General features: G+C 41.4%; 1 protein-coding gene across 2 annotated transcripts; it reads right to left on the bottom strand.

Annotated features, from left to right (window-relative positions):
* Positions 1-270: 270 nt before the first annotated feature.
* Positions 271-11,976, bottom strand: stk11 (serine/threonine kinase 11). 2 transcript variants are annotated; one of them, XM_058066525.2, is made up of 11 exons: positions 11,734-11,976; positions 9,212-10,009; positions 6,589-6,672; positions 6,363-6,452; positions 5,990-6,122; positions 5,752-5,888; positions 5,401-5,528; positions 3,709-3,766; positions 3,282-3,475; positions 1,928-2,183; positions 271-1,082 (listed from the first exon to the last, which is right to left on the bottom strand). In XM_058066525.2, the coding sequence occupies exons 2-10, from the start codon at positions 9,493-9,495 to the stop codon at positions 1,975-1,977; spliced, it is 1,317 nt and encodes a 438-aa protein (XP_057922508.2). In that variant the 5' UTR covers positions 9,496-10,009; positions 11,734-11,976; the 3' UTR covers positions 271-1,082; positions 1,928-1,974. The 2 variants fall into 2 exon arrangements, with proteins under 2 accessions (XP_057922508.2, XP_057922509.2); XM_058066526.2 differs by having other exon boundaries at positions 9,212-10,005.
* Positions 11,977-12,064: the final 88 nt, after the last annotated feature.

Genomic DNA, 12,064 nt, shown 5'->3' with positions numbered 1-12,064 from the left:
TCTCCCTCCCTCAGAGTCGTGACTCACCTGCTCTCTGATCTATTCTCAGAGGGGGGTGGGGGGAGGCTGTAGGGCTCCTGCTGTTGTGCTCAGCACGAGCGGATGACAGCACCGGCAGCTGAGCAACATCAATTCTTGCTGAGATGGGATCTCATTACAAAGACTGTGAAGCAAGGAAGGGTGTAAAGGAAATACAAATGTATAGGAGAGGGGAAAAAATATACCCAACTCAAAGAGAAAAAAAAACACACACACACACACACATACGAGAACTTTGGGAGATTTTATATAAATAATAATTAAAAAATATTCATTGGAAAAAGAAAAACTAAATAAAGGGAAATCAAAAGTCCCCAACAAGGTTGTGGTTGACCTCAAAGACAGTCAGTCAGTCCGTCATCTTTTCCAGCTTTGTACAGCATGCAGGTTTTATGTTGGTAGTAGTCGTAGTAGAGCATCATCTTGTCACAGATTTAAAAATAGAATTATTCATCACTTTTGCTTTTTCTCTTTAATTACTTTCCCCCGCACACATCACACTGTGCCTTAAAACTGCTATAAGGTTCTGTAAAAAAATGTTGTCAAAAGCCACTTTTACAGAGAATCTTGCAATACCATTGTAAAAAAATGACTCCACGGTGAAGAGAGGCGCAATGATACTGCTACCACAGAGCTTCTGTCCAGACAATGTCCTTCTATTTGCCGGCTGTCCCTCTCTGTTACAAGACCAAATCCATTTGCCCACTTCAGTGGAGACATTCCCTTCCTCCATTAGTATGTGCTAGAGATGTAATAAGCAAATAATGAATGATGGGTTTGTGAAGTCCAGTGCAACATTTGCCACCCCCCCCAACAGGAAGACAGCATGAAGATGAGAGACCACCGGAGGTGAAGAAGCAAGAGCATTGGAGTAAAGGAAGAGCGCCTCGATCTCAGCGCAAAGAGAACATGTCATGGTGTCCACCTTCCTTTGCCGTCACTTTAAGAGCACACTTTTACAAGACTATAGGCCGGTGGTCCATGGAGGTATGAGGCTCAGCAGGTGCCCGCTGCAGGCAGGGGGAGGACGGGGACAGCACAACCTGACGGAAGAGGACAACACACAGACTGAGACAGGGTTGACGCACATGCCCTTCTCCTATGTGACGCTGTTAACACGGAAGGACTCGTGTTGACACGAGTCAACAATGACACTGGTGTCTTCTCCAGCGTGAGTCATTAGTGACTTGGAGAGATGCAGCTGTGACACAGTGATCCACGACAAATAGAGTCTCAAAGGTGAGGCAAGAGGAGGAGTTATGGTGTTCATTTTAAGATAATAAAATAAAAGAATGCTCATTGAAACAAGTAATCAAACACCTGTCAAAAGTGCAGTCTAACAACAGAAAATGAGTGGATCAAGAGGGATCTAACAGAGCACTTCATGATGATTAAAAAAAAACCCTCTATCAATGTTAATCATTTATATAAATGCATTATCATGCATATTATTATGCAATCATACATTAGCAGGTACATTCATGCTAACATGTACATAACACAGTATTTTGTCTCTCTTTTATCATTTTAAACATGTATTTTTTGAGTAATAAGCCACAGCCAACCACGGAACAGTCGTATGTTCGAATGTCATCTTTTTGCTCATGATGGCTGCTAGAAAGCTTTAATCTAAACCTCAGTGGATATAGTTGATGGGAAAGTTTGACCGGAGAATATACTGCTGAGTCATAGCACTGCTCGCTCATTATGCTTGCTGAATGCCACTTATACTCCTCCATCTGCATGATAATCTGTCTCATGTCTATTTATTGTTCTATTAGCCAAGGCTGTTTCTCTCGCTTCTCTTTAAGTAACCGTCCATGGCAGCATGAACTCGCAACACCCACTGTCCCTGTCAAGCCCTTTTCATTCAAAGTCAAACACTCACCCGGTGGACTGCTGCCGATAGAAACTGGACAGGAGAGGGAGGGGGCGTCATTGCTGTTTGCAGGTAGAGAGCTTACGGATCTTACTGACTGTGGAGACCCCTTTGCGTGAGGGGTTGGATGAGGATGAGGGCCGACGGTCAGCTTTAGCTCTGCTATTAAGAGACCCTCCCTCTGTCCCGTTCACACAGACCGGCTTGGCCACTGGTGGGCTGTAGTCTGCGAGGCCCAGATTGTGGTCTTCTTCAGCCACTTGACCTAAATGTTAAACACAAATATGGATGTGATATCAACAAGTAGACATTAAAAAAAGTCTACATTAAATGAGTGGTTTTCAAAGGGTGAGGTTGGCCACAAGTCATCAGGAGTGGTTGCAGGAGCTTTAAAGGAATAAAAAATAACCAAATTCAATTATCTTAAAAGGTAAAAAGTTAACACTATTAAGACTAAATGGAATGAGCAAAAAAAAGCCACAAAATAGGCTGCAGAAACCATTTTTCTGGAAGTAGGCGATGCCCCAGTCATATATTCTGAGGGGACGCTTTGAAAACCCCTGCATTAAACCATAAATAAAACATGTTATCAACACTGCTTTTTGCTAGGCTGCTGTCGTTGGTTCTGGCCATACATTTATGTAACAGGTGTCATAACCATGCATAACCATGCACTGTGTGAACAACATTGCTTTGCACACATAGGAGTGAACCCTGGAAAACCATTTACACTTCCAGCAACAGAACCACCTCCACTGGACTATTTCTAGGGCATTCCATTCACATTCTACTGCTCTATTTGGACTTAAGTGGGGCAACACACACTTCTAGATGCCCGGCCAGCATGGACTGCTTCATTTATTATTGCAGGCTGTTGCCTAGTAACTGATATAGGTCGTGGAGGGGAAAAAAAGAAGCCAGAGTCTTCCTTCACTCAACTGAAGATGTGCTGGCCTTGGAAGTAGGGAATACTTGAGGGATGTCCCGATCCGATCACATGATCGATCATGGGGGTTTCAGACTCTGACATTATCTCCCGACCAGGACTCGGATATTAATGTATAAAATTAGCCTGAATGCTAATATTGGCATTAATGAACACAAGGGTTACACTGAAATAAACTTGATCAGGACATCCCTAGAATACTTTCAGGGTAACATGCAATTTGACTCTTGAATACGGTTACACGCTTCACAGTTCTCCGTTTTGTCACATTTTCCTGGTTTCAGGTTGCAGTTCCATCAGTTTCTCAATAGTATTTCAAATGGGGTGGTGTGAAAACATTTCTGTCCTCTGGGGAGGCATGACAGAAAATAATTGAGAACCATCGGCTTGAGGATCAAATACTGTGTCCCCACAAACCTGGCACTGTGAAATCCTGAGTGTATATGATCTCATCCTCGCCGTCGTAAAGCTCGTCATCTTCGTCTTCAGTGTAGCCATGGAGGTCCTCCAGGTATGGCACCACCGTCATGCTGCGCCAAGGGTCCCTGCCTTCGGCACTGGCGGGGATGGGCACGGGGAGCTCAGTCGGAGGGTGTTTCTTACGCACCCAGCTGGCAGAGCAGGAGAATTGGTTCATGAGCAAAAAAAAAAAATCACTTTTATCTTACTTGATTCGTTTTTTTTTTTTTTTTTCCAAAAGAATGACAACCGTAGGACCATTACCATATTTTATCAGTTTTCTGGTATTTTCTGTAGCTATTGTGCATGCCTAGTATAGCGCTGTACAACAGAAACACAGAGTCCACACCAGTGTACACACACACACACACAAAAAAAAACTTACTTGTGTTGCCTTATGTTTTGTATGGAGAACCTCTTTGCAGGGTCATACTCAAGCATCCCTGAGAACATAGAACATACATAATTTCAACCACATTAGGAAAATTTCCTTCTTATACATTCATGAAAGACATCAAGGGTACATATCTTGTCTGGTTATACTGAGAAGCACACATACTGTTTGCATTTAAAGTCGACTACATTCCATCCTTTTCATTCATTCAGTGTGTAAAAAGTCAAAACAGATACTTCAGAAAGGTGACTAGCAGGATACAACCATGTGTGGTTTCCAAACAGTTTCTATTGGCTGTATCTCAGATGGATTTGAAACTCTTCCAATAAATGTGGGATTTTGTTATGGCAAAAATAGTAACTGGCTGTTTATACAAATCTAAATACCTCCCCGGGGTTTGACCTGCAAACAGTGACTGATGTGAACTTTCCACCTTAAGTCGTCAGCGTATGAGCACTGATGATACATTTTTGGCCCTCATGATGTGGGCAGAATCTGGCAATGGCAGAATGTCAACATGATGAGGCAGCGGTGATGTGGTGCGGATACAGACCTAATAATGATGTAATGATCACCCAGCAGTGTTGATCAGAATTCGGACTCTGGGTTTATTTGAGTCAATGTAATTACGGCCGAACTATCGCTCAGGTGATGTGTCATCAGACACAGACGTCATACACTATGAGGGTTGGAAGCCTGAAGAGATATGACACAATCGTAGTGTGCCAGCTGTAATTTCAACAGTAAGTGTCATTGATTGACACCTCAAATGCAGAATTCAACTCCCCCACATGGAGGCATTCATCAATTGTAAGAGCATTTCCATAAAAGGAAAAACCACAGATGGGGGCAAAATACAATTTAACATAATAAAATATACAAATTCATGTCTTGACATTTTCACATCCAAGTCTTAGCAGTGTTGTTTTTTAGATTTACTGGTCAGTTTGCTTTGACACAAAGCCAATACAGGTTCACGTAAAAGACTCTTGACTTCTTTTGTTTTTTTAGGAGGGAGGACTTTGAAGCATTTCACAAGGGAGATGCAGAGCCTGCCAGAGTGTTTAGTATTCAGATGTTGGCTCCAGATCAATAAAAACTACGTCAGCAGCTGAAGGGATTTCTACTGTGCACAGGGAGTGGGGGGGACCTGCAAAGCTGACAAGATTGGTCATGTCAGAGCACCACCTGCTGGACATAATGAGAAACTACATGCAGGCAATCCCCCTCACTGTAAGTACCACAAATACAAGTTGTCAGGGATGTTTGTATTGGTGTTAGCAAAATTACACAAAATGGAGGTAAACATATCTCTGCAGAGGGGTGATGCATGGGCCAATGAAAAACAAATAGAAAGTGTGTCCACATTTCTGACTGAAGGATTGTGTTGTAGATGATGATTGTATGGTCATTTGTAATTTTTTAAAATTCATAACGTCTCACTGGCTAATGCATGGAACCTCATATGAGAGCATACAATTCTAGTTTGTAATCTTTATATCGTTTAAACACATCACTTGGAAGGCATGATGTTAAGTACCATAATGACCCAAATATAAGATGGCAAACAACTCTGAAAATATGTATCTGCTATACAACTGAAATTTCCCATTTACTATTTATGTTCAGGGTCTTATATTTGGATCAATAAGGTGTTTGAAAGTTATAGAGTCCAAGACTCACCTCGCAACAGGTCTGAAAGGAGAGGTCCACACTCTTCAGGAATAGTAAATTCCCCTTTTCCAATGTTCTCAAATAGCTTATAGATATTATCCCCCTCGAACGGATAAAGACTTGTAGTAATGTTGTATCTAAATGGAGGGAAACATCAAGGGAATCACTGCAACTGTATTATACCTTTGAATATCATGTCACTATTGAACTGTTGTCAGTTCAGCATTTCTCTGGTAAACTTGTAGAAAGTTTTCTCAAAAGAGCGTAACAGTGTTTAAGTATAGTACAGCAGGTTGCATATTGTATAATTTTACTCGGTTCAATCATTACAGGACAATGATAAAGCCTGAGACTACTCACAGTGTTACTCCCGCAGACCAAATGTCCACTTTAAACCCTGAAAAGGTGTCCAGCCCGTTGGCAATCTCAGGCGGCTGAAAGGCCGGAGAGCCCTGGCTGGTGCGACACGTGTCATCCTCTGCAAATGGGTGTAGCGCCTGGACACAAAAGTCAGCATACAAGTCCTTCTCTATCCATTTACATTTACTGCATAGCCTCTAAGGATGGTGAGGATCACAGTGCTTTTGTTTGAGCTCACCTCTGCTACTCCCAGGTCAGAGATTTTAAGTGCCCCGTCTGTGGTCAACAGCAGATTGCCTGGTTTAATGTCTTTGTGAACTATTCCCTGGCTGTGCAAATATTCAAGGCCATCTAATAGTTGGCAAAAGTACCTGCGGAAAACAAACACAATGCCAAGATGTGGTCACATTACGCTTCAGCAGTGTGATAGGTTGTGATATATGCACACAGTGTATGTGTAGTTATTCTGAAAAGCACAAGCCCAGCAGTCTTGGATCTAAATTTAGGCCTGGGGCTATTGTTGCGGAGAGGACAAGTCTAATAATAAAAGTGAGCTAGAGAAAGAAGGGGGTGAGAAGCAGGAGGTGAAACAACAAGCAGAAAAGACATACCCGTGAGCTTGAAATATAGGAAACCTTTTTTCCGGGACGCTATCCAGCATTTGTTGCATCCCACACACACAATATTCCATCACCATATACGTATGGCATGAGTCAAGGGCATTTGAAACAAATACAATAATAAACCTGCACAATCGAAACAAAAAAATCCACCTTTACAAAAGTTGGATTAATAATCAAGTGACTGTGGATCACATAATTAAGGGAACAAGGATATATTTTCTGCTTCTCTTCGTTGTACAGAACATCTACCAACTGAATCACATTCTTGTGCTGGAGTCTTCTTAGCAGCTGAATTTCCCTGAAAATGAGACACAAACAAAAAGGAAATAACTGAAGGATCCAGAAACACAGCCTGGTATTATATCAGCATATCAGGCATCAGCATTATTACCAAACAAAACATTAGTTAATGTATTGTTTAATCCACAGGGGGAGTTAAATGTTGTGTTTAAGGCCTGTAGGATGAAGCGCTGTTTCTTAACATCTGCATGAATCTATATTGTCAAGCACATGCATGCGTACCTACAGTCAGTTCCATAAATATTGAGGCATCAACAATTCTCATTTTTTGGCTCTTTTAGGAGTAGCCAAAAGCTCTAGAATTCATTTCACATGTGCTACTTGTTCCAATCTGTCGATATGAGCAATATGAAGCATCACTATCTTTGACTACTTTTACATGCAGTGAAATAACCCTATCATAATCGGAATATTAGCAATAACCTGGTTGTGCACGGCCATTTAAACACCAATAACCCTTTTGAAAAACCTGATTGTTGCCCGTGGGTTACTCCTTTTCTTAACCTGAATGTTGGGTCATGTATACGGGGATGGGATATCCCGATTGCAAGAAATATTGATTTGTGTTCTGCGCATGGTCCATTTGAAAGGAATTTTGGGTCTTTGACAGGAAGTATTGAATTTGAAAACATGACAGCATGCAAAATAGCAAATTTTTGGGAGTGGGAGCGGGAATGACGTGCATTACGTCATGGCGTTCTCTGTGCATTGCTGTTTAGATCGGCACATCCCGATTGTTTTCAATTCTTCTGGGATGAGACTCAGCACCTCCAAATCAGAGGCTATGGTTCTCAGTCGGAAAAGGGTAGAGGGCATGGTCCTGGGCCAGACCCTGGACATGCTGGAGGGATTATGTATCCTCCCAGTGGAGCTGGATGACGTGGCCGGGGACCAGGAAGTCTGGGATTAACTATTGAGTCTGCTGCCCCCGCGACCCAGGCCCGGATAAGCGGAAGGGAAATGGAATGGAATGGCTGTAGTTATAGCACATATTGTTTAATTTCAAATCAATTGTGGTGGTGTTTAGAGCAAAACGGATAAAAATTGTGTTGATGTCCCAGTGTTTATGGACCTAACCATATCCTACAAACAAAGGCGTGGCATGCCTGAAAGTGTTGTCATGGAAACAAGACCAGCATTGCTTAATCAACGGCTCAAGAAAATTTCCATAGCGATGTTGTACAAGCAGTTAAGTGTGAAGACAACAGTGGCTGAGTGAGTGATGGGTGGGTGGGGGAGGGGGCTTAATAAGATCCTCACGAATGACAGGTGCCAACAGTTCCGTTTTTAAGTCCTCTACCGTATTAGACAGAGTGTTGTAGTGTACGTGTGTGGAAAAAAAAAATACTAAAAACATGCCATCTTGAAGATTATCTCCCGCTGTATGAACTCATGCAAGTGTTCCTTGATGCTTCCTCTATTATTAGCACGGGCTCTAGGAATATTTAATGATGTATGGTGTGATTAAATCCTGATAGTGTGCAGGATATTATAACCCAGAAATGCTGAATCCCAGAGAAAAGCGGGAGATAATTTGTGCCATCAGAGGTTTTAGGTCAGAAATAAGTGACACAGGTGCTATGCCTTTACACTGTGGGCGGACATTATCATCATCATAAAGTTATGCTGGTCATATTAGATGAACAGTGAGCAACAGTTTGTAACTTTCCAGATTGAAGTCACACATTATTCATTTCTAGAAGCTGAACTGTTAACAGTAAAAGGTAAATAGTTCACTGTGGGTGCAACAGCTGCTCTGCCTGGGTGTTGCTGTGGTTCAAGCCCTGGCAACAAACCGATCATAATCTCAGTTGTACCATGTCAGACTCATGTCCATGGAACCGAGCAGTAATAATACGTACAGAATGGGGAATTATTTAGAGTTCAGCTACATGCCTCAATATTAGCTGCAATTGCAGAGACTTCTGGGAGGTTGTACAATTCAGAATGTAAGGAAAAACATGCTTCTAAAGTCGGAGTGTAAAACTTAAAACGCATGTAAGGCCTTGACAAATCTAGAAAGTGCTGAGCTACGCAACCCTCAAAGCATTAATTTGTTATTTCTTTACCTTTTTCGGCAACACAAATTTGAAAACAGGACTATTTTTAATGATGTGATGAGTGACGCACTGTGGATTTGTGGTAAGGATATGGGCATCTACCTGTCCCAAATTCCGAATGTCATGTTAATTGGCAACTCAAAACTGTCCATAGGTGAGAGCGTGAGTGAGTGAGTCTACAGTGTATGCAAGAAGGGTGTCCTTTTCTGCAAAGTTAAGGCAATGTGTATAACTTCATTGTACACTTGTGTGACAAAGTGCATTTGCATTAGTCTATTTTGTTCAGGTTAAGACTGAGTGTATTGTTTTTATGTGTTAATATCAACAACACTTGTGTGACAAGTCCTGTGATAAGTTTCACCCTGGACTAGATATTTATATTCCCATTTCGTGTGCAAGCCATGTTCCGTACACAGCATTGTGATATGAGAAACATTGACCAAAACATGACCAAAAAATTGTTAAGGTACCACTCACTTTTTCACATTGGCTTCTCCATTGGGAATCCTCCTAAGCTTCTTCTTTTTCAATATCTTGACAGCCCGGCGACAGAGGGTTTCAGAGTCCAGCATCTCTTTCACTTTGCCATACGATCCCTCCCCCAGCAGATCGCCCATCAAGTACTTTCCTATCAACTTTGCTCTCTTCCTCCGTGGCTGATAAATCACCTCGGTAGAGTCGATGCGGTGAATGAACGTGTCCATCTCCATCAGTTCGTTTTCATTCAAGTAGTTAAGGTGGTGTATCTCCCCCGTACTCATGACTGAGCCACGGATTGAGCCTCCCCGTAAAAACTAGCCTGGGGTTGGAGCGTAATCCACTGTTCCTAGCTGGAAAATTAGTCCACAAGATGTAACGGATAAATGCTAAAATACTGAAAATGGGAGCAGGGCAAATCAGGCTGGGGTGGGGGTCAGTCCGGGCTTGTAAACATTAAGGTTCTTATTAGTCAAAAGCTGCACACAGAGGTAAAAATGTGTGCACTGACAAAAAATATATTCTCTCCTCACTTTGGTATTAATTTAACACCATTTAAGTAGAGGCAAGCTGCCCTGGTTCAAGGCCACGCAGCACAGCATTTCTGTCAAGGATCCATGCTGCATGGCATAGTCTGCCTGGGGACACATAAGCGTGTACGCCTGGACTGGGTCCAAACACGCTTCCACTGCCAGTTTCCTGCAGCACCGTCAGCCAGGCTTCTGCAGTCAGACGGAGCCTTCCAAAAAGAGTTATCCTGGCTTCAAGTGTCCTCCATGCCACTGTGGTTCAAGCTACCTGAAAGGAAGGGTCATTTAAACATTAATGAAAACACACACATGGTCCTACACTACGGTGTTATCATAACATCAGTGGGTATGTTACAGGGGTTCTGAAAAATATCAGTTAACCCATAGTCATAACAGTAATAATGGAAATGGCTTGATTTGTTTTTCAATATGCTTAACAAGTTATATGAACAACATCAAATGTTTACACTTATATAATTGGAAAAGTCAAAAATGGAGTTGGAAGAAGCAGGGTCTATTTTACAATTGGAACCCCCCTCCATGCCCTACCAATTACTGATCATCTGTTCATTTCCGGTGTTAAAATATGAACATGTAACATGCGATTCTAATAGTATAAAAATATATTTAAAAATACCCAAAATGCAATTTTTTCAACTATTTACAATCAAAAACACCATCAACAAAACACAAATTAAAGCTGCAAAACAAAAAAGCTCACTGCTGTCTCTTTACAGAAGATTTGCATTTAAAAAAAACTTCCAAGCACCTCAGCTGATTCTGTTTCCCTTTTCTGATGATTCAACATGAGTAAAACTACGTTTAGAACTACAAATAACCTTGAGCCTTGGTTTCCTAATTTAATTTTGGCCATCACTTCAGCAAAATAAAATAATTTTAATATTTTATCTCGGCCAGGGCCTCTCAATGTCTAGACAGCGTAATAATTCTGATACGGCTGGACTAGACTAGTCATTTTTGAGAAAATAAGTCACCAAGATGGTTTGGAATTAAAACCAAACTTTGTGTAAAAAGTCAGCAAGTTGGCAACACTGGTGAAACGTGTTTAACCTCTCCTCCTGCTCCATGTGGACACAAGAGACGCCATCACACATCTTCGCCAATGACATTCACCTTCAACAGGAAAAAAGACAAGACAAAAACTAATGGTCTCCCAATTGGCTCCTAACAACACCAGCCAGCTCCTGTAGTTCATTTCAAAGAGTTAGAGCCGATTCCTTCACGATAGACAAATCACTACTTTAGAGAGCCAAACAGTGATCAAAGTAACAAAACAATAAAAGAACAGAAGTGTTAGAAAAAAATACATTCAAATAAAATACACAAACAATTGCCAATAATTTTAAAAACTAATTAATAAATACATAAAGACTGCCAAACAATGCATGAATGATATGGACTAATATACTTATTTAATAATGATAATCAAAAGAATAAAAGGCTTATTTAGCAGTCAATCTGAGACGCATGTATGATGCATTAACAATGACTGTACGCTTAAATACTACCTGGCTAACGTAGCACATCTTACTTGAATGAACTAGCTTGGCGTGCACCACTTCTGATAACACCGCTGCCCCTTCCAATACGATAAGTAAAAAAAAGCAAAAACTTTTTAAGCAAACACATTCATATGAAGTGCGAAACGCAACTATAAATTTGGGATGGATGAAACGTCGTCACACACTGTGAAGCTAGTTGTGACACCTAGCTAGCAATTAGGTGGCATTACAAACCAAGATCCTTTACCGGTGATATGGTGGTGGTGGGGGTTAGGGGGTCCTACGTAGAACCGTGGAGTGTGGAAACTTGTTCAAAAAACCAAAAGAAGCAAAACAAAACAAAGCAGCAAACGGAGAATGCATCCAGATAAATCCAGCTAACGCAAGCTAACCAGAGTTGCGCTCAGGTCTCACTATAAAACGGCTAGCTAGCTAGCTCGTCGCAAACTCCTCTAGTATGAAAACTCACCTTAATCCGGTTAAATTTTTGCTCTGTCGCTGGTTTTACTTGCTTCTCATATGTTAGTGTTCAATGTAACAAAAGTCGATGTAGACCCAAGCTGCATATCAATTAAAATGTTCGGACTCTTCGTATATTACTGCTGCCACTCAGGTTGTCGCCATCTTGGTTGCTTGCTACACCCCCACCCCCTGAATCTCTCGCTGTCAGTCCACACATTACTGCGTCAAATCAAAGTTTGGCCGCAAAGTGGAAGACCGACCGAGAGACACATCATTTAGAAAAATAAATTAAGCATATAATCGCTTAAACATATTCACTATCGGATTCTTATGTGATA

Source organism: Doryrhamphus excisus, linkage group LG6, assembly GCF_037039965.1.
Source record: "Doryrhamphus excisus strain RoL-2023G ecotype Guam linkage group LG6, RoL_Dexc_Guam_v1.1, whole genome shotgun sequence".
Taxonomy (NCBI): Eukaryota; Metazoa; Chordata; class Actinopteri; order Syngnathiformes; family Syngnathidae; genus Doryrhamphus; species Doryrhamphus excisus.
This window is presented reverse-complemented; position numbering and strand designations above follow the sequence as displayed.

Bases quoted from the DNA above. Each gene is read 5' to 3' on its own strand.
- stk11 (XM_058066525.2), bottom strand. From the start codon at position 9,495: ATGAGTACGGGGGAGATACACCACCTTAACTACTTGAATGAAAACGAA. The intron at 6,673-9,211 runs GTGAGTGGTACC...TCTCATTTTCAG, and splicing joins GGAGAAGCCAATGTGAAAAA to GGAAATTCAGCTGCTAAGAA. The intron at 6,123-6,362 runs GTATGTCTTTTC...TGTTTTCCGCAG, and splicing joins CCTATATTTCAAGCTCACGG to GTACTTTTGCCAACTATTAG.